The following is an 18,696-nucleotide window of genomic DNA, read 5'->3' as shown; positions in this document are numbered from 1 at the left end:
AATCCACATTGGTGCCCTGGGGTTGAAGTGTTCCGAGGCGGAAGATGAGGCGTTCTTCCTCCAGGCGTCTGGTGGTGAGGGAGCGGCGGTGGAGGAGGCCCAGCACCTCCATATCCTCGGCAGAGTGGGAGGGGGAGTTGAAATGTTGAGCCACTGGGCGATTTGGTTGATTGATGTGGGTGTTTCTGAGATGTTCCCTAAAGCGCTCTGCTAGGAGGTGCCCAGTCTCCCCAATGTAGAGGAGGCCGCATCGGGAGCAACGGATACAATAGATGATATTAGTGGATGTGCAGGTAAGACTTTGATGGATGTGGAAGGCTCCTTTAGGGCCTTGGATGGAGGTGTGGGCACAGGTTTTACAGTTCCTGCGGTGGCAGGGGAAAGTGCCAGGATGGGAGGGTGGGTCGTAGGGAGGCGTGGACCTGACCAGGTAGTCACGGAGGGAACGGTCTTTGCGGAAGGCGGAGAGGGGTGGGGAGGGAAATATATCCCTGGTGGTGGGGTCTGTTTGGAGGTGGTGGAAATGTCGGCGGATGATTTGGTTTATGCGAAGGTTGGTAGGGTGGAAGGTGAGCACCAGCAGCCCCAGATTCATGTATTGGGAACATTGATTCAAATCCTACCATAGAAGCTGGTTGGATTTAAACTTAGGGCTGCTTTTCATGTTATTCAATAATTTGGTTTTATCATTTTCAAAAGAGTATAAACAACTGGAACTCCTTTGCAAACTTCGAGATGGTGAAATTTCCTCAGAATAATATCCTCGATTTTTTCCAATGATAAATTGATAGCTGCAGCTTGACAATTTTTATTCATTAGAATCTAAAGAACATTTGAAACATGCGGTTGTTGCAAAACCAAGCACAATAATACTAAGTGGCTCAACCTGTATTCTTTCTCCACAGATGGCAAACACAATTAATGCAAATCCACAACACAAATACACAATTAGCACACTTGTCTGCACTAGTGCAGAGAGGAAGTAAAGTCAGTGATGCATTTATAAGAGTGACTAAACTAATACATGCAATACCCTTATCGTTATGCATGTTCAAAAAAGAGATTATAGCCTTTTTTTGACTCAACTAAATGTATTCCTTTCACGTTGATTAAACGGAGGAAATGAAAGCACTGAAAAAAAGGCAAAAAAAAAGAAAAAGCAAGCATATGTAAGTTTAAGGAAACTAAACTTAAACAAGGCCCTTGAGAAATATAACAAAAGCGGGAATTACAATGGCTAAAAAGGGCAATGAAATGTCTTTGGTAAATAGAATTAAGGAGAATCCCAAATCATTTTGTATCTATATTAAGAACAAGAGGGTAGCTAGAGAAAAGGTAGATCCACTCAAATGAGGCAATTTATGTGTGAAGCCAGAGGAAGTAGATGAGGTTCTTAATGAGTACTTCATTTTTGGTATTCACCAAGAAGGACATGATGATGGTAAGATTAGGGAGGGATATATTCACACATTGATATTAAGAGGGAGGTGATGTTGTGCATCTTGAAAGGCATCAAGGTGGACAAGTCTCCAGGGCTTGACGGATTCGGAGGCAAGCGAAGAGATTGCTGGTACCTTGACTGAGATCTCTGTATCCTGTTTAGCCACAGGTGAGGTCCCAGAAGACTGGAGATTAACCAATGTTGTTCCTTTGTTTAAGAAAGGCAACAACGATAATCCAGAAAATTATAGGCTGGTGAGGAGGAAAATTACTGAAGAAGGTTCTTAGTGACAGGATGCACTCACATTTGGAAAAGAATAGATTTATCAGGGATAGTTTTGAACAGGAGTGGCTTTGTACAGGAGTTCTTGTCTCACAAATTTGACTTTTCTTTGAGGAAATGACACAAATTATTGATGAAGGTAAGGGAATGGAAGCTGTCTACACAGACTTTACTAAAGCATTTGACAAGGTTTCTCATGGCAGACTGGTCCAGAAGATTAAGCGACCTGGGATCCATGATGAATTAGTAAGTTGGAGACAAAATTGGTTTGGTCACAGAAGATACACAGGGGTGTTTTGCTGACTGGAGGTCTGTGACCCGTGGTGTTCTACAAGGATCAGTGCTAGGATTTCTGTTTTTTGTGTTCTGGATGAAAATATAGGTGGTCTGATTAGTACGTTTGCAGACACCACAAAAATTGAATGTGTGTGTAGTGAGGAAGCTTGTCAAAATATGCAATAGGATGTAGATCAGTTTGAAATTTGGGGTGAGAAATGACAGACTGAGTTTAATCTGGACATGTGTGAAGTGAGGAATTTTGGAAGGTCAAATGCAACAGAAATAGTACAGAGGACTTTTAGCAGTATTGATATACAGAGCTCCGCTGCAAGTCCACAGCTACCTATAAGTGGTAACACAAGTGAGTATGATAGTAAAGAAGGCACATGGCCTGCTTGTCTTCATTGTACGGGCTTGAGCATAAACGTTGGCAACTGTATAAGACTTTAGTTAGGATACATTTGGAGTATTGTGTGCAGTTCTGGTCACCACACTTTAGGAAGGATGCGAAGGCTTTGCAGAGAATAAAAAAGAGGTTTACCAGGGTATTGTCTGGATTGGAGTGTATTACTTATAAGGAGAGGTTGGGAAAACTTGGGTTATTTTCACTAGGGATTTGGAGGCTGAGGGGCAATGTGATAGTAGTATATAAAATTATGAGAGGCATGGATAGGGTGGATGGTCACAGAGGATTTTTTTCCCAGAGTGGAAATGGTGAGAGAGGAAAATTTTGTAGATGTTGAGGCAAGACATTTTACAGTGCAGGACATGTCTGAACGGGGAGATAGTAGGAGCAGATATGATAACAATATTAAAAGGCATTTAGACAGACAGATGAACAGGCAGGGAAGAGAGAGATGTGGACCATGTGCAGGTAGAAGGGATTCCTTTAGAAAGTCGTCATGTTTGGCACAGGCATAGTTGGACCAAAGGCCCTGTTCTTGTGCTGTACTGATCTATGTTCAATGATCCATTTTTCTGAATAATAGTGGGTGGCAAATGAAGGTCAAAAGCAAGAGAAGATAATAACTTAAAACAAGAAGAATTTAAAGTGAAAGTCAATACGGTGTCAGTCAGACAGCTGGGGTAAACTTCGGCTTCACGAGAGATGTAAAATGGACTGTGGCAGATTAGTTGTGGATTATACACTGGCCTGACAGTTCTCTTCATTGTCAATTCGAGTGAGGACAATCAACCAGGAGATAGCATTTGTGGCCAAGCCACCATTACCCATTTTACGGCTCTGACCCACAGTAAATTTTACAATCCTTCCCCTACCTCTGACCCTTTAGCTAGCTGGACACAGTGTAGGGAAAGTTAACTATTGGAACAACTTCTAATTAGAGAGTTCTGCCTATTTAAAATTTAGTTCCTTTTCTAAAATCTCACTGGAAGGTGCCATGCATTCATAGATCATGTAAACCACCATATAGGGATTTAATATAGGAACTATTCATCAAATCATTTGTTACATGATGATTAATGGTGATTTTTTTTTGTTAGACTTCTAAGCTTCTGACAATCGTCTCCATTCTGGATTATTGAGTGCTTGAAAACACTAGTCAATGCACTCAAATGAATATGTGGCAAAGAGCATTTGGTTTGAAGTATTCTTGGCAAGGGTTAATTTTCTGGAGAGCATTCATGGACATCATAGCTCTGGATTTCATGACATAAATTGAACAGATCTTTAATATGAAGGTGAGTCTTTTATTGCCAGGTATAGTCCCAGTTAACAGCTTCATGAGCCCATTGGATCATCATAACTCCCATTGTTCAACTTACTAGTACAGAGCTTACCGCACAGGAACATCTCTGACTTTCAGTGCACGATACAGCTCAAGGCCTTGCGATGGGTTAACCCGTTTGTCTTTTTCACCTAACAATATCAGAACTGGAGTTGTCACCTAAAAGACAAAAGTACTACAGTTACATACCTCAAAGGGATATGACACTCCATTTCGTAAAATTAGAGAGAGAAAATAAATTCCTGGGAATTAATACCTTTTAACATTAATTTTGGTCAAACTGAAAACTTAATGACTTCCTGTTTTCTCCACAGCTGGTTCTTCAAGCCCTCAATGGTAGAAATGCCATAGAAGTGGTGACAAAGTGATAAAGAGTATGATTTTATTTCGGTGGTCTAAGTTGGTTTTATTTCACAGTGAAAATTTTCCTTTTCAGTCAAGTACATATATGATGTTGCTTCAGGAGAAGTTGTGTGAAAAATCAACTGAACCTGATCCTGCTTAAAAAATGGACATGGCCAAATGGATATTTTAATGATGTCTGACACTCTAAAGAAGTAAACTGATAGAATGCTGTGATTTCCCAGATTTTAAAGGCATCAAGGGGAATGGGAGAAAGTGGGAACATAGCACTGAGATACCGGATCAGCCATTATAGAAATATAGGAACAGGAGTAGACCATTCAACCCCTTGAGCCCGTTCAGCTATTCATGAAGATCATGGACCTTAATGAATGTGTGATCTGATTTGTGGCCTAACTCCATAAGCCTGCCTTGAGCCTTGCTTAATAAATTTAAATATGAGACACAAATTTATTTTAACAATTGAATTAGTATTGACTGCCATTTGAGGGAGAGTGTTCCAAACCTACGCTACTCTATATTTGGAGAAGTGATTCCTAATATCCTGAATGACTTGATTTCTGTTTCAAATGTATGGGGTCAGGAAGGAAGGAAGAAATCCTCCAAAGTCTGCCATTAGGCTGTAATCTCTCTCTCTCTCCCCCTCTTAACTGAAGTCTTTGGAAACCTGATAAAGTTTCCACACAGCAGTATTTTGACTACCTTGTAAACAGTGAAAACTGTGGCCATTTTCCAAATATCTGGAATCAGCTTGACTTCCATCCAAACTGAGGCTGGTTTGGAAAATCTTCTTTCATAATGGGTAGCTGTTTCACCCAGAGGGTGGTGTGCCTATGGAACGAGCGGGCAGGATGACCAGACTGGACACAGAATTCCAGAAGAGGTCTCACCAATGTCCTGTACAACCTCAACATTGACATCCCAATTCCAATACTCAAAAGGTCTGACCAATGAAGACAAGTGTCCTAAACACCTTCTTAACCACACTATCTATATGAGATGCAAATGTTAAAGAATTATACCTGACGGCCTAGGTCTCTGTTATACAGCACTGCCAAAGGCTCTACTTTTAATTGAATAGGTCCTGCTGTTGTTTGATTTACCAAATCCAATACCTCACATTAATCCAAACTAAACTCCTTATGCCACTCCTCAGCCCAGTGTGTGATATTACTGCCACCTCACCCTCCCCCTTCAATTTCAAAATGCCCATCCCTCTCCAGGATGCCTACACACTCCAGCCTTGATTTTCTCAAAGACCCTGAGCTTGGTTTGCCTTGTGTGGTTAGGGAGATGAGGGACAGATTGCAGACACAGTCAGTGGGGAGAAGAGGCTGGACAGTAATCAGCTGCCTGGTGTCATTTCATTGTTTTAGGAAGAGGGCAGTCACACGTTAGAGGTGGGTAAGAGTGATCAGTGTTTTGGGACCAGAAATTAAGCTCTTCCTTCGTCTCTGGTGTTCAGTAATAAATATCTATTTGAGACCCTTCATTGGGCAGGGTGTGTCTGCAGGATTTCTTTCCCTAATGTTGCAGACTACAGATAATAGCAATTAAAGATGTTCATAGTTAATTTCGATAGCACAGCACGCACACTCAATATCCTACAGTTGAGACAAATATCGCGCATTTGTTTAATAATACAAAGTATTTTTTGTAATTCAGTAATAGGTAATCTGATTATAATAAATCCACACCGAGCTGAAAGTGGGCACTAAAATATGACTCAAAATCTGGGTATGGTAGTGTGGTGGATAATGTCCCTGCCTCTGAGCCAGAACTCTGGATTTGATTCCAATTCCTGAACTTGTGTGGTAGTGTTCCGAGCTCTGGACTAGAAGGCCTGGATTCAAGTCCTGCATGTTGCAGAGGTATGTCACATCATGTCAGAACAGGCTAATGAACAAACACACTGGAGAATACTGTTACAGTTTTATGGTTATTGCTGAGTGATGCTAGTGTCCCTACTTCCGGGCACAAAGGTCTAGATGTAAAGCTCACAGATGTATCTCGTGAAACATCTGAACACATTGATTAAAATGGATTTAGAATTGTGACTTGATGGAGAAGGAAGAGGTGTCAGTATTGAATTTCAGAATTTAGGCCCGGGATGACTGAAAGTACAGCCATTCGTGTTGATTGGAGTCACATTTCGCAGCAGTAGCGGTTTATAAAATTGGAATGGTCATGGATAGGGTGAGTAGTCAGGGTTTTTCCCCAGGTTAGGGGCGTCCAAAACTAGAGCGCAATGGTTGAAAGTGAGAGGGGAAAGGTTTTGATGAGGCCTAAAGGGCATCTTTTCACACAGAGGGTGGTGTGCATATGGAATGAGCTGCCAGAGAAAGTGGTGGAGGCTGGTACAACTACAATATGTAAAAGGCATCTGGATGCTGACAGACCTGCCGAACTTTTCCAGCAATTTCTGTACTGCTTTGAAAAATGCATTAATTTTAACACAGGTATTCTGAATAAATTAAATATTTTATTTTTTAATGACGCAGGGACATGTAAACATATTTCAAATCGACCGAGACCATTTTCTGCCAAGAGTGTGGCTCTGTGTATGACAGCAGCAATGATGCACCTACATGGAACAGGGAATGTGATGGAGATAGTTTGGACAATGTACAAGGAGACCTCACGTGGTCCACATGGAATGCGTTGCCAGCAGCAGTTGTGCAAGCAAGGTCATTGGGGACATTTAAGAGACTATTGGACATGCATATGGTCACAGAAATTTGAGGGTGCATACATGAGGATCAGTGGTCGGCACAACAATGTGGGCTGAAGGGCCTGTTCTGTGCTGTACTGTTCTATGTTCTAATCTTTGGCTATTAGCAATTTGATTTTTTTTCCAACAGGAAACCTCAGTGGACCCTGAGAATTCCTAAAATCTTAAACAAAAACAGAAATTGCTGGTGAAACTCAGCAAGTCTGGCAACATCTGTGGGGAGACAACACAGTTAACATTTCAAGTCTGGTGATTCTTCATCATAAAATCTTATCCTCTGTTTACAAACCATCAATTACTAAGGTGTGTTTTTTCACCCTTTGTAAAATATTTTGAGTTCACGATGAAAGTTTTTGATTCTGGATAGCACTATCAAAAAGGAAACAATTGGTCATTTTGGTCAATGGTGCTTAAATTAAAACACATATTAATGGTGAAAGTCGTGAAGCAGTGGGGTTAGATTGCCAACACATTTGTTCTGTTCCAATTATAACAATAGGTACTGTCTTTGTTACACATCACCCACAGAATTCCATCTGTTTCATGCCAGTTATATGTTTAGAGCTACATTTAGCTTTCCCTTTAACTCAAGTGGCATTTGTACTAATTGACACACACAAGACTGCAACATAATTTCACACTGTAACTATATTTAGAACATTTTGGAAAATACTGATTTCCAAATCTGGTTTCCTGATAAATTTACTTTCTGCTGTTTGTCATTTTGCTATCAATCTAACAGCTAATAAATGCTTGCTTGCAGACTCTTGTTGGTATCAGTAAGTGTGACAGTGAAATGCCTTGAGGACATCCTGTTTTGGTCATTTATCCTGGATGGCCTCACTCTATTTAATATTAGGATAACATCTGCAGCTGGAGGGTGTGTGGGATTCAGTTATAACAATAACTCTAGACCAAGTGAGATTGTGCACAATAGTACACCACCATGCCATAAGCTTAGAAATTCTACACATCAATTAAAACAAACTATCCTCAGTTCAGATGAGTCTTGCACCCAAGCTCTGCAGAAAAAAAAACTCTTTTTAAATGCAGAAACAAAAATGTACTACGTACCCGAGACGCATTTATGATAGGTGATTTGCTCAACAGAGCTGTCAGTACAGAAGGAGTTGGCAATTGGTCCGGGGCAAAATCAAAGCCAGCCTGCACCATGGTACTGTTGGGAGAAAATCACAGAACAAATCACACCATCAGATATTTAGCAGAACTTTTGTTTTGTTGATAATTATAATCCTATGTGTTTTACACCAAGGTTTGCCTGTGTTTTTAAGACATGGGCATCGAGATTCAAGACGAAAGTGAGTAGGTCAAACCACTGAACTGTCCTCTTTGCCCAAGAGGTAGTGAATGTTAGACAGGAAACCTTTCAATTTGCCCTCCCTCTGTGAATAAGGCCAGTACAGCCTCCAAAATGGGACTTAATTTAATATCTATATACTATAGGCTTGGTGTGTTTACTGTTGCTGTGCATGGTACCATTACACCATTGTGGGTTTTTTAATAGACAGTACTCCTAAGTCCCAAAAGCTATTGAACTGAAGGAAAAATGTTTGATGAAAAATTCATTCTGACCAACTTTTTAAAAGCAGTATCAGAGAACTGTACGTTGCAGTATTGTAAAATAGTAAAGAAAAAACACTGAACTGCAATCAAATGACAATGATGGAATTGTTGAAAGTGCTGAAGACATTCACCCTAAGCAAATTAAAGTTATTGTAATAAAATGATTACAGACAACCACCGTCTCCGTGGGATCTTATACAACAAGTTCCTGCTTAATGCTGACTCAGTCAACACTTTTGTTTTAACTTTATTGATAAAATAGTGAAAAATATCAGCTGATGTTGAGAATTTCACTTCAGTGTTATTGGCCACATATTTCTAGTTCTGCGGCTTCCACTTTGCAACTGACTTTTTCCTTAGCACTTCCATTCGTACTCTCAATGCTGACAGACCTTTTCCTACCAGCTCCCATTCCCACCCTCTATTACTCCTTCTGCAGTTTCCTGCTTGTTGCCACTCCTAGAGGTGTTATCTGCATCTCTTCCGCCTGCTCCCAGGTTTAATGACTTCAAGAAAGTGAGAGGCAGAGGTGAGATTAGTGGCCATCACTAAGAAGGTGGTGCTGGGGAAGCCAAAAGATCTGAAGGTGGATAAGTGACCTGGGTCAGATGAATTACGCCCTGAGTTCTGAAGGAGATAGCTGACAAGATTGTCAAGACATTGGTTGTGATCTTCCAGGAATCACTGGAGTCAGGGAGGATCCCAGAAGACTGGGATGACAGCTGGTCACTAATCAAGTTTCACAGGGGTCAGTGTTGGGATCACAACTGCTCACGTTATACATTAATGATTCGAATGAAGGAAGCCCATGCTCTCCGAGTGAATTTAGAAATGGTGCACATTGTTGCTAAATTTGCAGATTATACAAAGATAGGTGGGGATAGGTCATGTAAAGGAAGCAGGGAGGCTGCAGAAGGACTAGACAGACTAGGAGAGTGGGCAAAAAGTGGCAGCTGGAATATACTGTGGGAAAGTGTGACATTATACACTGTGGTAGGAAGAACAGAGGCAGAGATTAATTTCTAAATGGGGAAAAGCTTTGGAAATCTGAAGCACACAAGGATTGGGAGTCCTAGTTCAGGATTCTCTTAAAGATGTAGGTTCAGTTGGCAATTAGGAAGGCAAATGAAATATTAGCATTCATTTCAAGATGGCTAGAATACAAGAGCAGGGATGCAATGTTCAGGCCGAAAAAGGCTCTGATCAAACCGCATTTGGAATACTGAGCAGTTTTAGATCCTGTATCTAAAGTAAATGCTGACCTTGGAGAGGGTCCAGAAGAGGCTTGCAAGAACGACCCAAAGAATGAAGGGCTTGTCATATGATGAGTGGTTGAGGACTCTGGGTCTACATTCTTTGGAATTTAGAATGACGAGGGGGGAATCTCTTTGAAATTTACAGAATACTGCGAGGCCTGGCTAGATTGGACATGGAGAAGAATGTTTCCACTATTAGGGGAGACTAAGATCAGAAGGCAGAGCCTCAGATTGAAGGGACTAGCCTTTAGAGATAAGAGGAGGAGGAATTTCTTCAGAGAGTTGTAAATCTGTGGAACTCATTGCACGAAAAGACTGTGGAGGCCAAGTTATTATGCATCTTTAAGATTCTTTACCCCATAGATTTGAAGAGACTAGATCCGTGTAAATATTTTAAAAGAGGTAGATAGAGTATCAAGGAGTTGAGGGCTATGAGGAGTTCGCACAAAAGAGAAGTTGGGGCGTGGGTCAAATCAGCCATGATCTTACAAAATGGCAGACAGGCTTGAAGTAGACAGGCAGGAGGCTGGAAGAACACAGCAAGCCAGGCAGCATTAGGTGGTGTAGAAGTCGACGTTTTGGGTGTAACCCTTCTTCAGGACTGGGGGTGGGTGTGGGGGGAAGCTTAAGATAAAAGATAAAAGCAGGGCAGGGTGAAGTGGAGATAGGTGAGGACAGGTAGAGGGTAGGATCTGGTTGGTCAATGGGAGGAAGAATCCGATTGGTGGCAGGGAGGGGAAGGGGCTGGGAAGGGTGTCGGGGAATGGGGAGGGAGGTTATTTGAACTTGGACAACTCAATGTTGAGTCCTCCGGGCTGTAGGATGCCCAGACGGAAGTTAAGGTGCTGTTCCTCCAATAGGTCCTGTGGTTTGTTTTGGCATTGGAGGTCGTCAAGGATGGTCATGTTGGAAAGGAAGTGGGAAAGGAAATTAAAATGGGCAGTGACTGGGAGGTCCGGTCGGCTCCTGCGGACCCAGCTGAGATCCCTCAGTGAGCCATTCCCTACGTTTACATTCGATCGCCCCAATGTGGAGAAGACCACACTGGGAGCACCTGATGCAGTAAACTAGGTTGGAAAAGAGGCAGGTAAATCTCTGTCTCATCCAGAAGGACTATGTGGGACCCTGAATGGAGCTAAGGGAGGTAGTGGACTGGAAGTTTTGTATTTTTTCTGGTTGCAGGGGAAAGTTCCTTGGGGTCCGGTGGTGGGGTGGAGTGAACCAAGGACTGTCGGAGGGAAGGGTCCTTGTGGAATGCTGAGTGGGTGGGAAGGGGAAGATGTTCTTGGTGGTGGGGTCTATTTGGAGTTGCGCAAGTGTTTGAGGATTATGCGTTTGAAGGGTAAGATTTTTAGGCAGCCTGATCCTGCTATTTCTGATGTTCTTAAGTTAACATTTAGGGGTTTCTGGTCATGTCAGATGGAGTCATCTCCAGTCATTGCCTCTGCTTGAAACTGAGAACAGTGCTCAATAGCACTAACATGATATCGCCCTTTCCCACACCAACTATCTTTATGATCAGTGTTTTCAAAATAAAATTCATGCAAAGTGGGTATTGCTTGCCCATCTTTAATTGCCCTTTACAGTGGTTCAAGAAGGCAGATCATCACCACATTCTAGAGTATTACTGCAATGCAGTTTGAAATAGGGTTTCATGAATTTGACCCAGTGACAGCAAAATAAGTGACATAATTCAAAGGCAGGATGGTGTATTGCTTGATGGGAACTTGCAGATGATACTTGCTCCCATGTATCTGCTGTCTTGTCTGGTGATAGAGGTCAGCGTTTGTAAGGTGCTGTCTAACAGGCCTTGGTGAGTTGCTGCAAGGCATCTTATTCATTGTACATAGTACTGCCACTTGGCATTGGTGATGTAAAAGTGGCGGATGGGCTGTTAATCAAGCAGGCAGCTTTGACCTGAATGGTGGTCACCTTCTTGAGTGTTGTAGCTGCAAATGGAGAATACCCTGTCACACACTTGCTTTGTGAACGGAGAGATTTTGGGGAGTTAGAAACTCAAAATATATGGGAGAAGTGAATTTTCTCACGAAATTGGCCACATCGCACATAAAATTTAATCACATGGGCAACAGATCAAAAAGGTATCCCCTTCCCCAAAGTTGGAACGGTAAGAACCTGTGACGAACAGTTCCCCTCCCAAGTTTGCTACTGATGGGCTCATTGCGAACCTAGCAAAAGCAAGTGCAGAGGAAAGCTGCCTGTGATTGGTGAGCAATAGTGAGTGCTGGTGGTGAGCAGGCCTCCTCAGGCCAAGCAGAATCAGAGGTAGGAGGGACAGTTCAAAGGAAACAGGCCCAGAAGCTCGAATAAGTGGCTGGACAAAAAGGAACTGTTGAAGGGTTGGTGGGAAGTGAAGCTAGCAAATACTGAGGCCTGGGAAGTGAGGGTTGGGCAAAAGATCTCTGCAAGTGGGAGAGAATGCAAAGAGGCTGAAGGGACGTGAGTCTGCAAGGGAAGAGTGATGGCGGAGCAACAGGGATGGAGTGGGTGGGTGAGATAATGTCCGGATTACTAGTCCAGTGGCATTACCACTACCCCAGTACTTTCCCCAACTGTGTTGTAACTCAAATCTTAGAACCAATTGAAAAAGACTTTTATCAGGCTGTATTCAGTTGAAATAAAATCTGGCTCCCACAGGAAAGACAGCACACATGATCTCAGTTTGGCATCAGAATATTACTCATCATCAGAATAGGAATCTACAAAGGGATGTATTCTTTACACTGGCATACATGGTTGCACACCTAGTTACAAAATCTAACATATTATTTTAAAACATACTGATTCCAGGAACGAAAGTCTGCACTCACTGGTCAGGAATGTCTGTTGTCCCCAGCTTGGAAGCAAGATTAATGACAGGATTCCTTGTGGCAAAGGCCTTGTAGAAACCAGGATATTGGCTAATCAGATGACAGCCAATAAAGCCTCCATGAGAGCCACCAATCAGCAACACCTTCTGAGAATCCACAACCCCTTCTTTTAACAGACTTTCAGCAGCGTACTGAAATAAAAATGAAGCTTTTGGAAATTCAGTACAAAAACAGATACCTTTCTGGACAATTTCCTAATCAACCCTTACTGTAATGCTCCCAACAAACCACGACTGATCTGCACTCCATTTCACAAATCAACTATTTGACAAGACAAGATTTTCTTTCTCCATCTTCCAAGCAAACTCCTTTAGCCAAGAGTTTCTTTTCTCAATTAATGCACTCTAATTCTTGTACCAAGCTGAAATTGTTGATGTGCAACACAGTCATAAAAGATTTGGTTACAAGGGACAAACTTTTTATTTTGTGAATGACTAAGCTCTTTATGTAAATGTACAAGTAAGTCTTGAGCAAAGGCCTATATCAAGAAGTTTCATGCCAAATATACAGCCACAGCTGGTGCCAATGTTTTTCTTCTCTGCATTCCATATGTAGACATATCAATCTGGCATTCTTTAATGTCCTTATTTTTAAAGTCTGACAATACTGAGTCACTCCCTGATCTGTGTCACTGCATGTCAATAATAGCAAAATGAAAAATGCCAAAGTAAAAACCACAATGTACGTAATGTATCTCACTGAAATGCATTAAGTGTTGCAGACTTCCAGAGGTGATCAGTCCTTTTCCTCCAGATCTCACCATTATTCAATGTCAACCATGCTAATGAATGTTAGTAGGCAATTTAGTCATAAGAAACCCTGCTAGAAAGCCCTATCATGTTAGCTGATAGTGCTCATGCACACATCCAACATAATTTGCCAGGGTTGGAGGATTTGAGCTGCAGGGAGAGGCTAAATAGGCTGGGGCTGTTTGCCCTAGAGCGTTGGAGGCTAACGGGTGACCTTATAGAGGTTTATAAAATCATGATGGGCATGGATAGGATATAGAGACAAAGTCTTTTCCCTGGGGTGAGAGAGTCCAGAACGAGAGGGCATGTTTAGGCTGAGATGGGATAGATACAAAGGGACCGAAGGGACAACATTTTCACACAGTGGGTGGTTTTTGTATGGAATGAGCTGCCAGAGGAAGTGGTGGAGGCTGGTACAATTACAATACTTAAAAGGCATCTGGATGGGTATACGAATAGGTAGGGTTTAGAGGGATATGGGCCAAGTACTGGCAAATGGGACCAGATTAGGTTAGGATACCTGGTCGGCATAGACGAGTTGAGCCGAAGGGTCTGTTTCCGTGCTGTACAGCTCTATGACTCTATATGTCATAGACAGTGGTCAGCCCATCCAGTATTGACGCACAGTATTGCCTAGCACAATTATGAGATCATCTTGGTCTGAGATATATGCTGGATAAGTATGATCATCCAGAAGACTTTTTAATTAGTCATTCCTGGGTTTACGGGACACAAACTTATTTTATTTTCAGTACAATCACTACAAAATGTTAGGAGCCAGAACGCTTGAATGTCACCTGACATTAGCCAATTAACGCAGACCAAGGATCAAACCTGAAGCCGCTAATCGAATTACTGAGTCATGATAGCATAGTCAGAATGCCCAGTTTTGATTTTGCTTGTTTGCATGCAAAAATTCTAGTTTGAACCATCACTAAGTTTGGAAAAAAGTCAATGTAAGTTTCACATGTCATAAGAAGTGGCACAACTGAAAATGCAAGCACTTGAGACTCAGTTAGTTCAACAACTCTATTAGTTCTGAAATGAACACTTGTAGGCTAAATGTTGAAGTCAACACAATAACAATATGTGACTTTGTTTTAAGTCCTCAGGATCAGCAACCACTCTGGGTTCAAGCATCTCTTCCAGCAATTTTTTTTACAAGTACTCTGGAGGACTGACACACACAAGAATTAATTTTAGCACTTAATGAGGATTACAGAATGAAACATGTGGCATGTGCCACAGCACTCAAGCGCGTTTGGTATTTATAACCATTACTCTTTTATACATAAACCTTGCAAATAAAATCTCATTTTTTAAATAGTTACACAGTCAACACCTAGCATTCCCAAAATCATCCACTATTAGGAATGCCTGTGGAGGGAGAACAATGAAATATCAGTGATTCACTCATGTTTGAAAAGGAAAAGTCATACAATAAAGGGCTGCATTTTTTTAGAGACTGAAGAATGCTGATATGGTTTGCTACAATAACTTACAGACAAACTAATAGTGTGCCTTGACTTTGTGCTTAGTCAACATCATAAATATTTTCACTCTCCAGCATCTTACGGTTCTGAAGATTCATATTGGACAAAACATTAATTTGTTTCTCTCTTCATAACACTGCCAGACTGCTAAGTTTCTCCAGCATTTTCTGTTTTTGTTTCAAACATGGCTAATGTTAGATGGATCTGCAACCCTTCTGCAGTTCATTTTGCACCATCTTTTCTCATGTAAGCAGTTGGCTAACTCCTAACCTGTACATCTTCCACATCTTGGATTCCTATGTTACCAGTCAGTGAGCGAATACTGTCTTGTCCAAAGCCACTGGACCCTCTGTAGTTCACTGCAACATACATAAAAACAATTCCGTCAGGGTAACACACTGGAATGAATCTGAGTTAATCATTTAAGATATCGCAAAAGTTCCACAAGTAGACTGAATTTTTAAAAAAGTGGGTTACAAAGCAGAGTCTTCCAACCGTTGGTTATAGGGTGGTAACCTTACACCACAATACTAGGATACCTATTGTTTTCTTACTCAACCTTGATGCAGAGCAACTACTCAACCTTGATGACCTTCATCTGAGTATATCTCATTCTTTTTCCTTCAATTCACTGCTCTCCTTCTGTATTCCTTCCACCCTCTTCAACCTATATTCATTTTGTCCCCAAAAAAACTTAAGTCATAACACTGTAAATGTAAAAGTATATTAAAAACATTTCAACTTGAAAGTTACAGAAGCAGGAACAAAATTCAACTCGTCTTCATATGGCATTTTTCATTCTTAGATACCTCAAAATTCGTAATATGTTTATCTCATCAAGCTTATAACCGGAGGGCAAAACATGTCAGATAGAAAATGACAGGAAGGACAATAGAAACAAATGTTTCTCCAAGAACCTAATGTTCACAATGTACACTCTAAGTCAAGCATACAGCCCAAGAGCTTTGACAGATGCTCATCATTCAGTGTACTGTAACTGAAAGGCCTTGGAAAACAATCTCCACCTCCTTCAGCTTTTTACCAGGGCCTCTAATCAATTTCGCATCACATACACTTACCCATATCTCATTCTAACTCAATTTCCCTCAAAACTGTCACTATCCTAGAATAAAACATTCATCCAAGTCAATAACAATTACATTTTCAGACTCCCAAATGCCAAACCTTCGACTTTAGTTTACCATACAATTTTTGCAATCATTGATGTGCTAAATTATTGTCATACCTCCACTGCTGATGTGTTGATGCTAGTTAGACCTCAACCCACTCTCATTTGGTAATTCTCTTAGTACTATCATCTCTGCTTCCTCAATTCCGTGCAGTGCAGGCTTACACATAATCTAGACAGCAACCTATAAATCTTCGAGGAGAAAGTGAGGGCTGCAGATGCTGGAGATCAGAGCTGAAAATGTGTTGCTGGAAAAGCGCAGCAGGTCAGGCAGCATCCTAGGAACAGGAGAATCAATGTTTCGGGCATAAGCCTGAAGAAGGGCTTATGCCTGAAACGTCGATTCTCCTGTTCCTTGGATGCTGCCTGACCTGCTGCGCTTTTCCAGCAACACATTTTCAGCAACCTATAAAGCCAACCATCACCATATCTGGCTGGATCATATTAAGTTTATACAATCTTACTTTCCTCACCACAACCATTCATTAATCTAAAATCATCCTGGGGAGGAAAGATAAACCCAACTGCAATGTTCAGAGGCTTTGAAGCAAAAGAAAATGAACCAGGTTTCTTATCTGATTGTGCTGACGTGACCCTTTTGTGTGGTTACCAAATGAGGACATTGGTACAAAGGATTTTAGCGCAGGTCTAGGCCATTTGGCCCTTTAGGCCTTTAATGCATTCACCATTTCCTTCTGGTTATGGACTGGATTTAGCTGTATAGCACGCATGATCAAAGTAAACTACTATTAATCAACACTCTAACATGGGACCACATCCAAAATAAAACTAATTATTTTTGGAGTGGAGAAGGGGAGAAACAAAATTACTAAATCTGATACGAACCAAGCAGTACTGCATATCCTAGCTTACAAAAAACAATATGCAGCAACATCCAACTGGCAACAAAGATCGAGTTAGGTCCTCCTGCGGAATAAAACAAATTGATGATGATTATATGGTATCAAGATTAATGCTAATATAGCTGAATGAGTGACTGACATGATAATAAACCTGAATGTCCTTTCTGTTTCTCCTTCTGATTTGCCTACATATCGATAGTTGCTGCACCCCAAATAACAAATTAATGTGGGACACACTGGAGATATAGTAACAGGCTATGAAAAGGTCACAGAGATATACAGCACGGAAACAGACCCTTCAGTCCAACTCATCCATGCCGAATAGATATGCTAAATTAATCTAGTCCCATTTGCCAGCACTTGGCCCATATCCCTCTAAACCCTTCCTATTAATATACCCATGCAAATGCCTTTGAAATGTTGTAATTTTACTGGCCTCCACCACTTTCTCTGGCAGCTCATTCCATACACGCACCATCCTTTGCATGAAAAAGTTGCCCTTAGGTCCCTTTTAAATCTTTCCTCTCTCACCCTAAACCTATGCCCGCTAGTCCTGGACTCCCCCAACCCAGGAAAAAGAACTTGTCTATTTACCCTATTCATGCCCCTCATGATTTTATAAACCTCTATAAGGTCACCCCTCAGCCTTCAAGGCTCCAGGGAAAACAGCCTCACCTTATTCAGTCTCTCCCTATAGGTCCAACCCCAGCAACAACCATGTAAATCTTGTCAGAACCTTTTCAGGTTTTCGAGAGGAGGGAGACCAGAATTGCACACAATATTCCAAAATTGGAGATGTAGTGGACAGCAAAGAAGGTTACCTAAGGAATCTCGATCAGATGGGCCAATGGGCTGAGGAGTGGCAGATAGAGATTAATTTAGATAAATGTGAATTTGGAAAGGCAAATCAGGGCAGGACTTATACACTTAATGGTGAGGTCCTGGGGAGTGTTACTGAATAAAGGGACCTTGGAGTGCAGGTTCATAGTTCATTGAAAATGAAGTGTCAGGTAAATAGGATAGTGAAGGCGGCATTTAGTATGCTTTCCTTTGTTGGTCAAAGCATTGAGTATAGAAGTTGGGAGGTCATGTTGCGGCTGTACAGGACATTAGTAAGGCCACTTTTGGAAAACAAAATGGTGAACAAAGTCTTTCACCAATTATAATTAATTCATCATTCTTTTAATTCAGTCAAAATCCCACAAGAAAAGAAATCTTGGGAAAATATTCACAACCTTAATTTAAATTCAATTTAATAATAATTCTGGAATAAAAGACCTGTGTAAGGAATAATGACAGTGAAAATAGTGTCATAAAAATCCAACTAGTTCACTAATCTCCTTTAGGGAATGAGACTTGATCTCCTCATGGTATATTCCTGAAAATTTGTTGATTAGACAAACACAGATAAGAAAGCAAGTTGCGAGAGGATACAAAATAATTGACAGAAACAAATAGACTAGTGAGTGTAAAATATTTGACAATTGGGAGTAAAATGTAGGAAAAATGTGAAATTATCCACTTTGGTGGGAAGAACAGCAAAGCATTTGTTATCAATTCAATGCAGAGACTGCAGATTTCTGCATTCCAGAAGGATTTGGGTATCTTTGTACATGAATCACAAAAGGTTGGCATTCAGATAAAGTAAATAGCTAGAATTGGGATGGGGGGGGGGAATGGGGGGAGCAGTTTAAAATAAGGGGTCACTCATGTAAAAGGGAGATGAGGTGAAATTTCTTCTCTCAAAGGGTGCTTAGTCTGTGGAGTTCCCTTCTCCACTGTGCAGCGTGTACTGAGTCATTGAATATATTCAAGACCAAGTTATAC

At 41.2% G+C, this 18,696-nt stretch overlaps 1 protein-coding gene across 7 annotated transcripts in view; it reads right to left on the bottom strand.

Moving 5' to 3' along the window:
• LOC122559105 (acylamino-acid-releasing enzyme-like) overlaps positions 1–18,696 on the bottom strand; it is a 64,155-nt gene that overhangs the window by 2,736 nt on the left and 42,723 nt on the right. For 4 of the 7 annotated variants that reach the window (XM_043708400.1, XM_043708405.1, XM_043708399.1 and 1 more), the window contains 5 exons: positions 16,853–16,933; positions 15,088–15,176; positions 12,516–12,706; positions 7,919–8,021; positions 3,803–3,909 (listed from right to left, as the gene is read on the bottom strand). In XM_043708400.1, coding sequence (XP_043564335.1) covers positions 3,803–3,909; positions 7,919–8,021; positions 12,516–12,706; positions 15,088–15,176; positions 16,853–16,933 — 571 coding nt within the window. Of the gene's footprint in view, positions 1–3,787; positions 3,910–7,918; positions 8,022–12,515; positions 12,707–15,087; positions 15,177–16,852; positions 16,934–18,696 lie in introns of all 7 variants that reach the window. The other 3 variants (XM_043708401.1, XM_043708402.1, XM_043708404.1) reach the window with 3 other exon arrangements.

The sequence above is a fragment of the Chiloscyllium plagiosum genome, chromosome 18 (assembly GCF_004010195.1).
Source record: "Chiloscyllium plagiosum isolate BGI_BamShark_2017 chromosome 18, ASM401019v2, whole genome shotgun sequence".
NCBI lineage: Eukaryota > Metazoa > Chordata > Chondrichthyes > Orectolobiformes > Hemiscylliidae > Chiloscyllium > Chiloscyllium plagiosum.
Note: the sequence above shows the minus strand (reverse complement) of the source record. Positions and strands in the feature narration are given on the sequence as shown.